This window comes from Phyllostomus discolor, chromosome X (assembly GCF_004126475.2).
Source record: "Phyllostomus discolor isolate MPI-MPIP mPhyDis1 chromosome X, mPhyDis1.pri.v3, whole genome shotgun sequence".
NCBI classification, from domain to species: domain Eukaryota; kingdom Metazoa; phylum Chordata; class Mammalia; order Chiroptera; family Phyllostomidae; genus Phyllostomus; species Phyllostomus discolor.
This window is the reverse complement of record NC_050198.1, coordinates 31872548-31886761: the sequence shown is the minus strand read 5'-3', so window position 1 is coordinate 31886761 and position 14214 is coordinate 31872548. Positions and strand designations below refer to the sequence as shown.

General features: G+C 42.0%; 1 protein-coding gene across 1 annotated transcript; it reads right to left on the bottom strand.

Moving 5' to 3' along the window:
- Window positions 1-902: 902 nt before the first annotated feature.
- On the bottom strand, window positions 903-10548 carry GLOD5 (glyoxalase domain containing 5). The gene is made up of 4 exons (XM_028523295.2): window positions 10409-10548; window positions 7034-7171; window positions 2435-2590; window positions 903-1228 (listed from the first exon to the last, which is right to left on the bottom strand). The coding sequence occupies exons 1-4, from the start codon at window positions 10469-10471 to the stop codon at window positions 1100-1102; spliced, it is 486 nt and encodes a 161-aa protein (XP_028379096.1). The 5' UTR covers window positions 10472-10548; the 3' UTR covers window positions 903-1099.
- Between the last annotated feature and the right edge of the window lie 3666 nt (window positions 10549-14214).

Genomic DNA, 14214 nt, shown 5'->3' with positions numbered 1-14214 from the left:
CACACTAGGCACACTCATGCTTTAGGGCCTTTCCACTGGCTTTTCTCTCTGTCTGGTATGCTCTTCTTTCAGTGATCTGTGCAACTTCCCCCTTACCTCTGCAGGTCTGTGCTCCAATATCTCCTCAGTGAAGTTTCCCTGACCATCCTATTAAATACTGGAAACTGTCCTAGTGGTTTTTATGTGTTCCCTCTTTTCCATGTTTTCTTTTTCTCCAAAGCATTTATCATCCTCTAACATATTTAGTATTTTCCTTACTTAATTTTATTTATTTTGTATCTTTCCCAATAGAATGGTAGCTCCACAAACATAGATATGCTTATTCCTTCTGTTCAATGCTATTTCTCCAAAGCCTGGAACAGGGTCAAGCACACAGTAGATGCTGATATATGTTTATTAATTGAGTGAGTGAATGGTGTGGTGGGGGGGTACAGAAACAGAGGAAATTTGTCCTTTACTATCTACTCTATCAGGATCTGAGAGCCAATTGAGATGAGTCCGTACTTACCAAATCCAAAGGTAGAAAGTGCCACATCCTCTGGGGGTGAGACCAGATAAAGGCATACCAAGAGGGGATAGTATCATCTGGGCTGGTCCTTGAAGATCTCATGGGAATTGTAGATATCTTGGGGTTCACTGAGGCCTCTGAGGTAGAAGAAACAGCAGGCAACACCTGGAAGGAGTGAGATGAGTCTAAAAGGATAAAAAAGGATGGGTTCATGGACAAGGAGAAATCTGTTAGAGGCCTTGAATCTCAAGAGCCTGACCCTGGATTTGATCCTCAGAGATGTCATACCCTAGTTCCTGACCCCCAAAGGGTTCAGAGACCTCATGCACTAGACAAACACCCATATATAACACCAATATGATAATAACGAGGAATACATATTAATTGAGAGTTTATTAATTTATTGGAGCAGCTTGGAATGAGAACATTTGGTCTTGTAGATTTGGTCCCAAACCCATCTGAGGTTCCCCTAGCAGGATGTGGGAAGTGCCTAAGTTGTCAGTCCTTGGAGGTCTCTGGGTCCAGGTGAGAGTCTGGAGGGAGAAAGGAAGATGGCAACATTGCAGGGAACAAAATGGAGGAGCTCCAGCTTCAATCACAGGAAATATAGTTGGACACCTCAATCAGGTTTCTGTCAGGGTCTCGGAAGTAGATGGACATAATGGGCCCTTTTGCCCCAGTTCTGGGGACTGGGCCCTCCTCAATGGGAACATCACAAGCCTTAATTGGAAGACAAAAGTCATTCATCACATTCCATGTGTCAGACCAAAATTTAATTCCTTATACAGTGGCCCAAAGACCTCTATATATTTCTGACTTCATCTACCATTCTTCTCCCCTCCCTCTGCTCCAGCCACATACCAGGTGTATGGCCTTGGGTAGATAACTGCCCTGTACCTCAGTTTCCTCATCTGTAAAATGGGGATAATGATAATAGTGTCTAGTGCTATTTAGTAAGTGGCAAAGTCAGAATTCAAACCCAGGCAGTCTAGGCCAAAGTCTATATTCTTAACCCCTATGCTTTCTCCACTTTAATTTCAAACGAGGCTTTTTCACTGATACTTTCAAAAAAAGGAATCTAGAGTATATTCAAACCTTGATCTGTATTCCCCAACAGAAGAACAAATGCCCCCTTTACATGAAATTATTTTAAGTGTTACAGGGACACAATATTAAATAATAGCAAATTAGAAATTGTTCCCTCTTCTATCTTTCTTCAATCCTTTTGATTATACTAAGAAGAACGTCTCTGGTGGATGCTAACAAGTCCTTAGCACCACCTTAACCACCTGCCAAATTCTCACTTGGAAGGTCAGGATCACAGAGTTCACAGAATGGAAATAGCTAGAATCAAATGACATTGTGATGCTTTTGTAGCTGTTTGTTTTTATAGTTACCTTCCTTTTGTGCCAAGATACAATGAGCTTTTCATTTACTTGGTTGAATATTTTCTTTTTACACAGATGTATTTATGTAAAGAGAATTTACTGGTAGGTGATTATTTTAGAAGGGTAATGTAAAGTTTCTTTTAACTTTTTTTAGAAGAGGGGAAGGGAGGGAGACAGAGGGGGAGAGAAATATCGATGCAAGAGAGAAACATTGATTGGCTGCCTTCTGCAAGCATCCAGGGATGGCGCACAGAGACAGAAGCCCAGGCATGTACCGACTGGGAACCAAAGGGGCCACCCCTCTGTTTGTGGGATGAGGCCCAATCAATAGAGCCCACGCTGGCCAGAGCTAAAGTTTCCTTTTAAAATACATTTGTTTACATTAAAAAAAAAGATGTCAATAAAGATAATGAGTAAACAATTTAAGATGTGAGGAAACCTCTTATGCCTGAAGTTTGAGGAAGACCTCCCTGGGTCATGCTTCTGTTTTCACCGCATCTGCAGCAGCTTTCTCAAAAAGAATGGAAGTCTGACTCACCTTGAGGTGTTGGATCATTTCCTCCAAAGGTGCCTCTGTGATCAGACATATATCCAGGGAGCCAGGAACTGGGTGAGCAGCTTTAGGTTCAAATTCCTTTCCCACTTCATGAAGGTTAAATTTATGGTCTCCAAAACACAATGCCTTCCTATCTCCCTATTTTGAGAGAGAAGACAACCTAGAGCTAAACTTTCAAGATGTGCATGAGGCAAAGTTCTCCCTACCTACCCCAACAAGGTTTTTAGAAAAGTATAACAGGGCTTTTAGTGGAAAAAAAAACCCACAATCCTGTGCCCCACCCAAGTCTCATTCCTTAGGGGAAATTGCCTTTTTTAAATACTCACATAAGGACATTTTTTCATTGTTTTTTTTAGAGAGAGAGAAAGATAGATAGATGTAAAGCATTGAGTGGTTGCTGCCCACACACACGTCCAGACTTGGGTAACTTTTAATGTGTGTGTTTATTGTTTCTGGAAATTATTTCCCTGTCACCAAATAATATGTTGATACTACCCATGGCAGAAACAGCAATTCTCCTACTTAATATGCATTTCTCCTTTTTTACTTTTTTAAGAATTTATTTATTTATTTTTAGATAGAGGGGAAGGGAGGGAGAAAGAGAGGGAGAGAAGCATCACTGTGTGGTTGCCTCTCGTGTGCCCCCTACTGGGGACCTGGCCCAAAACCCAGGCATGTGCCCTGACTGGGAATCAAACCTGCATTCCTTTGGTTCACAGGCCAGCACCCAATCCATTGAGCCACACCAGCCATGGCTCCCTTTTTACTTATAAACACAATGTAAATGATGTCAGCAGACATTGTGGGTGGGGATTCTGGGACTCTCCCTGCCTCACTGAGCTAACACTTTTGTCCCATTCACTTCCTCCTTTTTCCCAGCCATAGACTGCATGCCTCTCCACTGGTTCTTGAATAAGAGAAAAAGAAAACTCTATCTTCTTTGCTGACTGTTATTTGGGTCTTCTTGTATGTGCCTCCAGACACAGTCCCTAAATGATTTGTCACTATTTCTTCATTTAACAACTTTAGCCATCTCTATCTTCTCCCTGCTATTATAAATGAGAATTTAGCTCACCCACATTACTACCCCTCCTAATAGAATTCTATTATCATTTGTAGTTCCTCTTTCAATTCATTTAAAATTAATTTAATTTATATTTTAAATTTATTTTTATTTTTAAGTATATTTTATTTATTATGCTATTACAGTTCTCCCAATTCCCCCCTTTATCCCCCCTCTGCCCTGCACCCCCAACCCTCCAGCATCCCCTCACTTAATTCATGTCCATGGGTTGTATGTATAAGTTCTTTGAGTTCTCTGTTTCCTATACCATTTTTGACCTCTCTCCATCTATTTAATACCTACTAATTATGCTTCTTCTTCCTTGTACCTCTTCTCCCCTATTCCTCCCTTCCCCCTCCCCACTGAAATCCCTCCATGTGATATCCATTTATCTGATTCTGTTCCTGTTCTAGTTGTTTGCCTAGTTTTTGTTTTTGTTGTTTTTCTTTTCTTTTAGGTTCATTTACTGATAGTTGTGAGTTTGTTGTCATTTTACCGTTCATGTTTTTTATCTTATTTTTTTTCTTAGATAAGTCCCTTTAACATTTCATATAATAAGGGCTGGGCGATGATGAACTCCTTGAACTTGACCTTATCTGAGAAGCACTTTATCTACCCTTCCACTCTAAGTGATAGCTTTGCTGGATAGAGGAATCTTGGATGTAGGTCCTCCCCTTTCATGACTTGGGATACTTCTTTCCAGCCCCTTCTTGCCTGTAAGGTCTCTTTTGAGAAATCAGCTGATAGTCTTATGGGAACTCCTTTGTAGGTAACTGTCTTCTTTTCTCTTGCTACTTTTAAGATTCTTCTCCTTATCTTTCATCTTGGGTAATGTAATTATGATGTGCCTTGGTGTGTGCTTCCTTGGGTCCAACTTCTCTGGGACTCTCTGAGCTTCCCGGACTTCCTGGAAGTCTATTTCCTTTGCCAGATTAGTGAAGTTCTCCTTCATTACTTTTTCAAATAGGTTTTCAATTTCTTGCTCTTCCTCTTCTTCTGGTATGCCTATGATTCAGATGTTGGAACGTTTAAGGTTGTCCTGGAGGTTCCTAAGCCTCTTCTCATTTTTTTAAAATTCTTGTTTCATCATTCTGTTCTGGTTGAATGTTTATTTCTTCTTTCTGCTCCAAATCGTTGGTTTGAGTTCCAGTTTCCTTTCCATCACTGTTAGTTCCCTGTGCATTTTCCTTTATTTCACTTTGCATAGCCCTCACTTTTTCCCCTATTTTGTGATGATATTCAACCAATTCTGTGAGCATCCTGATTACCAGTGTTTTAAACTGTGCATCTGATAGATTGGCTATCTCTTCCTCAGCTGTATTTTTTTCTGGAGCTTTGAACTATTCTTTCATTTGGACTATTTTTTTTTTGTCTCAGCAGGCCTGTTGCATACTAAGGGCCTTAGATGTTGCGCCTTAGATGTTCACCAGGGTGGGGCAACACATCACTGCGTTGTGATGCTCTACATGGGGGATGGGCCGAGGGGGAGCAATGGTGGTTGCTCAGCTCTCTGTAGCTTTCAGCCACTTCCTCCTTTACCCACAAGCAAATTAAACTCTTCTGGTGGTGATTCCCAGGTGGGTAGGTTTGTCTATATTTGAGGACCCTGTGGGTCTCTCCAATGAACTCTCCTATGAGGCTGGGAGTTTCTTCCGCTGCCACCTAAGCCCCCTCAGGTTTTTTCAGTCAGAGGTTTTGAGGCTTTATTTCCCCTCACTGGAACCCTGGTTTGCATGGCCTGTCTCACTTCCCAGTTGTTCCTCTCAGTTCATCTGCATGCAAATGTGGGACCGCCTGCTCTACCAGCTGCCACTGCCTCACCCAGTCTGCCAGCAGCTGCCTTGCCACAAGTCCTCTGCCCATCTCCAACCCTGCTACTGGTCTGGGTGAATGTTTCTTCTTTAACTCCTTGGTTGTCAAACTTCCATACAGTTTGATTTTCTGTCAGTTCTGGTCATTTTTTGTTTTTAAATTTGTTGTCCTTCTTTTGGTTATGCAAGGAGGCAAACTGTATCTACCTAGCCTCCATCTTGGCCAGAAATATCTCTAGTTTTCTTTATGCATTTATGCTTCTTATCTCCATTCTCCACTTCTATCCCCACCCTAGTCAACATTATAATGTGTTTGATATTTGGATACCATAAGTTATTGTAGAAAGTGTATTATTGTTTTTTGTACATATATTCTAAATGGTATCATGTTGTTGACCTATTTCTGTTTCTTCACTTTTCACTCAGCATGGTCTTTTTAAGACCTGTCCATCTTGCTGTGTATACATCCAGTCTGATGTTGCATAACTCTATTTTTTAAAAGATTTTATTTATTTATTTTTTAGAGAGAGGAGGGGACAGAGAGAGGAAGAGAAACATCAATCTGTGGTTGCCTCTCTTATGTCCTCTACTGGGGGCCCGGCCCACAATGCAGGCATGTGCCCTGACTGGGAACTCAACCAGTGACCCTTTGGTTCACAGGCTGGTGCTCAATCCACTGAGCCACACCAGCCAGGGCTGCATTTCCCATTTTTGAAGTTGCTTCAAATTCTCAAGAATAGTATTCAATCTCTGTAAACCTTCTTTCTTACTAAGATCTCTCCTTCTTCAGACCTTTCTTTCTCCTGTCCCAAATTGGACTGATTATCCTCTAGGTACTTTCTGGGATCTTCCCCTTGGGATACACTGTGTCCTGACTTTGATGCCTTCCTTATTTCTGGCTTAATCACTCATTTTGATTTTGTATAAATCTCAATTTTCAAAGCAAGTGGCCAAAGTTTATGAGCCTTTTTACATCTAAGAATGTTTTATTCTATCTTCACCTTGATTAATAATTTGGTTGAACATAAAATTCTAGGTTGAACTTTTTCCCCTGAGAATCTTGTAGGTGTTTTTCAATTCTCCGGTCTCTGTTGTGAATATTGGGAATTCTGACATCTGCATATTTCTTTTTCCCTTGCAGTTGAAGTATTTTTCTTTTCTTTTTAACCTCTCTACAAGTTCTTAAGATCTTTAATTTCACTTTGATGTTCTATAATTTCATAAGAACATATCTAATTGTCAATGTACTGGATAGTCAGTTAAACCTTTCCATTAAAAGACTGGAAAGTTCTCTTGAATTATTTCTGTGGTACTTTCCTCCCCTTTATTTTCTATTCTCTCTGGAAGTTCCACTACTCAGAGTTTGGAATCTCCTTTACTGATCCTTTAAATTCTCACAGATTTGTTGTGTGTTTTTTAACTTATCTTTTTAAGATGTTATTTATTTATTTTTAGACAGAAAGGAAGGGAGGGAGAAATAGAGGGAGAGAAACATCAACGTGTGGTTGCCTCTCATGCACCCCCCACCAAGGGGCCTGGCGTGAAAGCCAGGCATGTGACCTGACTGGGAATGGAACTGGCAACCCTTTGATTCACAGGCCAGCACTCAATCCACTGAGCCACACCAGCCAGGGCTAAAGTTATTTTTTTAAGTATTATAATCAAATTTTATTCCACCTAAAGTTTGGCATTTGCATAAGTAATTACCTTGAATGTTATGATCTCCATGCCCAGAATCTTGGAATAAAACATGGTGGTGTCTTTGATACTCTTTACTGTCATCACGATGTGGTCAAGTCTCTGAATAAGACATGGGGAAGGGGTCTGACTGTTGTGTCTCCATAACTAAAAAAAAAAAATCAGAAGAGATCAAATTCCTACTAGTCACATCCAAGTTTCTGTTTTGTTCTCCTTACCTCCCCTTTCCTCCCCAATGAGTATACTTCCTCCTCACGCCTATCTAGAGGAGAAAGTCTTGGGAAGAAACTTTTTTAAGTGTTTTATTTATTAATTTTTTTAGAGAAAGGGAAAGGGAGAGATAAAGAGTGTAAGAGAAACATTAAAGTGTGAGAGAAACATTGATTGATTGCCTCTTGAATGCACCCCTAACAGGGACCAAACCTGCAACCCAAACATGTGCCCTGACTGGGAATCAAACCAGTTACCTTTCACTTTGTAGGACAGTCCCCACCCAACTGGGCCAAACTGGTGAGGGCCTGGGAAGAAACTTTGGTAGAGTCTTATTGCAAATGTGTAGATTCATAAGAGCCAATGCATATTCCATGACTGCTCTCTTTTTCCTTCCAGAGGGAGAGAAGTAAAGACAAAAAGAGTGGAAACCAAGACCAAACCCTCTCTTGTTTCCCCAAGCTGGAACTCATCTCTTTTGCAAGAAATGACAAGACACAGAGGAGGCCCAGCACTATGAGTACAAGCCCTCCATTGCCCAGTTTAACCCAGTCCCCTCTTTTCCCACTCTGCAGCTATGATCACAGAGGACAAAATAAGAAGGGAGCATCTCAGGTGGAATAAATGTCTCTGGGCATGTGTATTTAGAAATCTACCATGGCACCCAGTGGGAGGGCATAACTCCTTACCCCAACTTTCTTCCCTCTGCACATTTCCCACCAGGTCTTTCTCTTGATTTGCATTCTTTAGTAATTTGTATATTTACATTACATGTCCTATAGGATTGTAAGGTGCCTGTGGTCTGGCACTATAGATAACAGAGTATAGTGGTTAAAAGAACAGACTCTGGAGTCACACTGATATTTAATTAATCTCTCTGTGCCTTAGTTTCCCTTTCTTTAAAATGGGCATGGTTTTATATTTATCTTATAGAGCTGTTGTAAACATTTAGAAAAAGAGTTGTATATTTAAGGGTTTAGAACAGTGCTTGACAGGTAGCAAGTGCCATAAGAGCTAATGATGATGCTCATGATGTTGTCATGGTCATCTTGTTAAATTTCAGACTCCCTACCATGACCCCTAATTTCTACAGTCTCATCCATTGTTCTTGAATTCCAAGCCACATTGCCCTTTTGCCTTTTCCTCATAACGGCCATCCTTGTATCTTTTGTCTCAAGGCCTTTTGCATAGCTAATATCTGTCTCCTTTAGTAGACTATAAGCTTCATAAGGGTAGAGATTTCTCTCTGTTTTGTTCCCTATTTGTGTCTCAAACAAGTAGCAGATTTTGAACAAATATTCATTTAGTAGGTATCTACTATAATTAGACCCAGTGCCTGGCACAAAATCTGACTTCTATTTTCTTCCCTTCCTTTCCCCTCTATTCCTTTCCCTTCCTTTCCTTTCCATTTTATTCCATTCCACCCTGTGCTATTTTATTCTGTTCCATTCTGCAATGTTTACTTCCATTCAAGTTATTGCATTTTAAACAACTGATTTCACTGAGCCCCAGCTCAAAAAAAATTGTGTGTTCCATTTTCATGAGTGGAGGAGGTATTAGCAAAGTTGCTGAGTTCTGCTGTTCTTATGGATACAGGGGATCCACAGGGACACAGAAGCAGTAGAATGAGAAAATGACTGACATTTGGGATCCATTGAAAATAAAGTCATATTCCCTGGCTGGTGTGACTCAGTGGACTGAGCACTGGCCTGTGAACTGAAAGGTTGCAGATTTGATTCCTGGGTTGTAGGCCAGGTCCCCAGTGAGGGGCATGTAAGATGCAAACCATAGATGTTTCTCTTACACATCAATGTTTCTCTTCCTCTCTTTTGTCCTCCCCTTTCCCTCTCTCTAAAAAATAATTAAATATTTTTTTAAAGTTAAAAAAAGAAAATAAATTCATGTTTAAAAATCTTAACATTTTATCCCTGGCTGGCATAGCTCAGTAGATTGAGCGCGGACTGGGAACCAAAGTGTCCCAGGTTTGATTCCCAGCCAGGGTACATGCCTGGGTTGCAGGCCATAACCCCCAGCAACCACACATTGATGTTTCTCTCTCTCTCTGTCTATCTCCCTCCCTTCCCCTCTAAAAATAAACAAATAAAATCTTTAAAACAAAAAAAACAACAACAAATGTGATTAAAAAATCTTAACATTTTAACATCTGTAGGATCTGTAATAACACTCCCTTTTCATTCTTCATATTGGTAATTAATATTTTTTCTCTTAATCATTTGAGAGAAAACAGAAATTACTAATATTGTATTAATCTGTTGGAAGAACCAAGTTTTCTGATAGCATTTAGAGCTGTAAGTTTTCCCTAAGCACTGCTTAGCCACATGCACAATTTTGATAGTCTGGGAAATCAACTCAACCTACCCCCATTTTTCAATACCCTGCTAGCTCAGATTCACTCCCAAGATCCTGTTTTGTATATGGGGAGCTCCATCCTTGCAAATTCAAAAATGAGCAGGACTGGCTCTCTGAAGGAACAGGAAGAAGGCCAGTGTGGCTTAGAATCCAAGGGTGAGTGAGGCATGAGCAGGAGGAAAAGGTAAGGGCCAGATTATTCAGGGTTGTCAGAGCAAGGTTTATAAAAAGATAATCAAGACATAGTAATCACATAAGGCTTACGATGTGCCTTGTTCTAAGAACTATACAAAATAGAGTCCATTTTATTCCTCACAATAACCCTATACAGGTAATACAGTGCCCAGGCCATGACACCTTCCCTTCTGACTCTTTCACAGGGAAGGCTTCTATCTTTCTACAAAGTCCTCTTCAAGGTACCAGCGGCCCCAGAATTCTTATGGCAAACCTCAAGGTCAGTGCTGTTTCCTGGCCTTTCCCTACACTGCCCCATCCTAATGTTCTTGGTTGAACTAGCTCCCTGGAGCCACCCTGAGGGATTAGAGAAGCTGGCCCTCAGCCAGACTGACTCCTGCAGACATGTTGATGGCTGACCGTGTGTTAGAGCAGGGACTTTCCATGTCCCTCTGCTGCCATCTGCTTGTCTTTGAAAGAGGAAGAAAGAGAGAGGAAGAGGGGAAAGTGGATGTCAGCACACAAGGATAGCCCACATAGATGAGAAGCAGGTTACCAGGCCTGAGCTGTGGGTCCCCAGCCTTGTTACTAACACCTGTGCCCCAAGCCCCCAGGGACTACCCCATTCACCTGCTTCTCTGAAATCCTGCCCCACATCCTAGCTGGCAGCCTGGAGAGCAGAAGGCACAGCATGGCAGGCTAAATGTCCTTGTCCTGGGACCTCCAGACAGTCTCTGGCCCAGCGCCTGGAGATCAAGGGGCAGGAATGGGAGGGCCACAGGCTGAGGACTGCTAGTGGTGACAGAGGCAGGCAAGTAGGCGGTACAAGTACGAGGACTCTGACATAAAACTCAAGACCTTGAAAGTAAAAGCTTAAGGTGTGTCTTAGATAGCTCAGGCCAACATAACAAAATATTATGGCCTGGGTAGCTTAAAAAAACAAAATTTATTTTCTCACGAGTTTGGAGGCCAGAAGACCAAGATCAGGGTGTCAGTATGGTCAGGTTCTGGAGACTACTCTACCTGGCTTGTAGATGGCCACCTTTCCTCTGTGTCCTCACATGGCAGAGAGAAAGAGCAAACTTTCTAGTCTTTTCCTATCAGGGCACTATTCCTATCATGAGGACCTCACTATCATGACCTCATCTAACCCTTATCACCTCCCAAAGGCCCCACATTCTAAAACCACCTCATTGGGAATTAGGGTTTCAATGTGTGGATTTGGGGAGGTGCAAACATTCAGTTTGTGAATAACAGGTATATATGTGTAAGGGATAACTTTGTGGTTGAAGAAAAACCACCCACCTCAAAGTATTGGGGGACTTTATGCTAAGGTATGAGGCCTATGATCTTTTTTAAGATTTTTAATTTATTTTATTTTTGGATGGTAGGGAAGGGAGGGAAAAAGGGAGAGAAACATAAATGTGTGGTTGCCTCTTGCATGCCCCTCACTGGGGACCTGGTCCATAACCCTGGCATGGATTATGGACTGGGAATCAAACCAGCATCCCTTTGGTTTGCAGGCCGGTACTCAATCTACTGAGCCACACAAGCCAGGACAAGGTTTATGATCTTTTTATGGGTGTTTCTCCAGAGTGTGAGTTCTCTGATGTATTTGAAAGTCTATGTCCAGGCTGTGAAGTTAGGAGCTGAGTTAGAATATGACCATTATGACTTTTTATGGGCCTGTTTCCAGACCAAGATCTCTAAACTATTCCGTGTTCTGTGCCTCAGGGTGCAATATTCCTGAATTCTTTTGGGGTGTGAGCTCTGGGGGTCTTCTTGTGCAATTGTTGTGTGGGCACTCCTAGGGTCACATGGACTGGGGTGTGGACACCCTTGACATCACAGAGACAGACATGTGGATAATCCTGGAGTCACACCGACTGGATTGTGAGCACGCCTGGGGCCACATAGGCAGGGTATGAATACCACACGAGGTAACACACACTGGGGCATAGACAGTCTTGGGTTACTCAGACGGGGTTCTGGGCATTCCAGAAGTCACACCCTTAGGCACTCTTGGAATGGGCATTCTTGGAATCACACACACTGGAGATTTTACACTCTTGGGGTCACCGAGAGTAGAGTGTAGACGCTTTTAGTGTCAGGTTGACTAGCATGCCAGCACTGCTGTAATCAAAAAACCTGGGGTGTGGGCAGTCCTGGGGTCAAACCAATTTGCACATGGACATATCTGGGCTTATACACACTAGGGAGTGGACACTCCTGAGTCACCCAGCTGGCTAGTGGACATTCATAGGGTCACACATATTTCTGGTTTCACACATGGGGGTGTACACACTCATGGTGTCACACAGATTGGGGAGGGGATGCTCTTGGATCCACACAGATTGGGGAGAGAATGATGCTGGAGGCATGTATTTGGAGATCACCAATGAAGAAGGGAAAGTTCAAATACCACCTGTTAATGCAGTTAGACAAGGAGTCCGGTAGACTGAGGTGGCTCTGATGCCTTGCTAACCTGCCTAAGAAAACTGGAACCTACGCCAGAGTCAATGAACTTGTGTTCACAAAAAAAAACTCTAGTCAATCAAATGATCACCTTGTTTTGCTTCCTCATCTGCCTTACCCTAGCTTCTGTCTTGGAGGGCTCCTACCAAATTCTGATGCTGACCAATTTGAACTGATGTTTGTTCAAATAAACTCTGGAAAATTTTAATGTGCATCATTCAGTTTTTCTTTTAACACACCTAAGTCATGCACATGGCAGGCTCTAGAATGTGGGCCACGCCATGTAAGGACCATAGATGGCCTCTTTTCATGGCTATTGGGGTTGCTGGAGGAAGTGAATCATCTCTAATCCATTGCTTGGCAAGTCTGCAGGACCTGTGACCTTGGGCTTCTCACATCTCTTCAGGGTTGATCTTAGTTTCTTTTTTTGTGAAAGGAGGATCACTTGTTTCCCTCCCACTTTGCAAAAACATTTTCAATTTTATTTTATTTTTAAATTATATTTTATTGATTATGCTACTAGAGTTGTCCCAATTTTTTCCCCTTTACCCCACTCCACCCAGCACCTCCCCACCCCCTCAGGCAATCCTCCCACCATTGTTCATGTCCATGGGTCAGGCGTATAAGTTCTTCGGCTACTCCATTTCTACACTGTGCTTTACATCCCCATGGCTGTTCTGTAATAACCAATTTGTACTTCTTAATCCCCTCACCTCTTCACCCATTTCCCCACAGCCCTCTCCCATCTGGCAACCATAAAAATGCTCTTTGTATCTACGACTCTGTCTCTGTTCTTCTTGTTTGCTTAGTTTCTTTTTTAGATTCAATTGTTGATAGATATGTATTTATTGCCATTTTATTGTTCACACTTTTGATCTTTTTTTTTCTTAAATAAGTCCCTTTAACATTTCATATAATAATGGCTTGGTGATGATGAACTCTTTTAGTTTTTTCTTGTCTGGGAAGCTCTTTATCTGCCCTTCAATTCTAAATTATAGTTTTGCTGGGTAGAGCAATCTTGACTGTAGGTCCCTGCTTTTCATGACTTTGAATATTTCTTGCCAAGCCTGTTACAATCCCTTGTCCTTCCTTTACAACAGGCAGAGATCCAGCCAGGCTAGGATGGTGTTTGCACCTCCAAGCTGGACACTGCTTCCACCTCCGGGGGGCAGGACATGGGACTTTGTTCTTCAGAGACACAGAGGTGAAAGAGGCCTTGGTACTTGGCAGTTCAGTTAGACCTCAGTAACAGGTTTCAAGATATACCTAGAATTGGGAGAATTCAGCCACTCCTTTCCATAGACGGATTAAAGATAGCTTCGATTTCACTAAATGCCTACAACAATGGATTTCTTTTCCTCTTCAGAATGGAGGCCCTTTCTGTTGAGTAACCAAGACTCACCATGCTCTCTAACCGCTGGCCCCAGCACTTCTCCCAGGACAAAACCCCAGAAGAATCAGTGGGGCAGCAGTCAGGGTTTCCCGAACCATGGCCGCTTTCAGGGCCATCTGTTATTCCTGCAAGTACAGGCCCACACCATGTGTTGGGACAGTGCATGTGTAGAGTGTATTTTTACTCCGAAGAAAATTCCTGCCTTTCCACCAGATCTGGAGTTTGAAAAGACTTGAGGAAGACATTTAAAACACACAGTCTCTGTAGCTCAATTTCCCTGTCCATGCTAGAATCTAGCCTGGTCATCTCAAAGGGCAGCTAAGAGATTATGTGAAAATGTTCTTTCTCAGTTAGGCATTCTTCTCCCTCCAAGTAACAGGAAGCCCCATTTATGTGCTTTCAAGTGAGAGGGGTTTGTTTACCCCCATTAGCAGAAAATTGTAGGTTAACAGTCTTAGGCTCACTGATATTGTAAGCAGGGTAGAAGTATTCTTTGGGGTTGCTTGAATATTTTTTAGTAATCCATTTCAATTTATCTATTGTATTTTTGGCTACATTTCTTTGCAAT

What these genes read in the sequence shown, in the direction of transcription:
- GLOD5 (XM_028523295.2), bottom strand. Translation starts at nt 10,471, where the DNA reads ATGCTGTGCCTTCTGCTCTCCAGGCTGCCAGCTAGGATGTGGGGCAGG. An exon ending in GCAGGATTTCAGAGAAGCAG is followed by an intron (nt 7,172 to 10,408) that starts GTGAATGGGGTA and finishes TTTTTTTTTTAG; the next exon opens with TTATGGAGACACAACAGTCA. An exon ending in AAATGATCCAACACCTCAAG is followed by an intron (nt 1,229 to 2,434) that starts GTGAGTCAGACT and finishes CTTCCAATTAAG; the next exon opens with GCTTGTGATGTTCCCATTGA.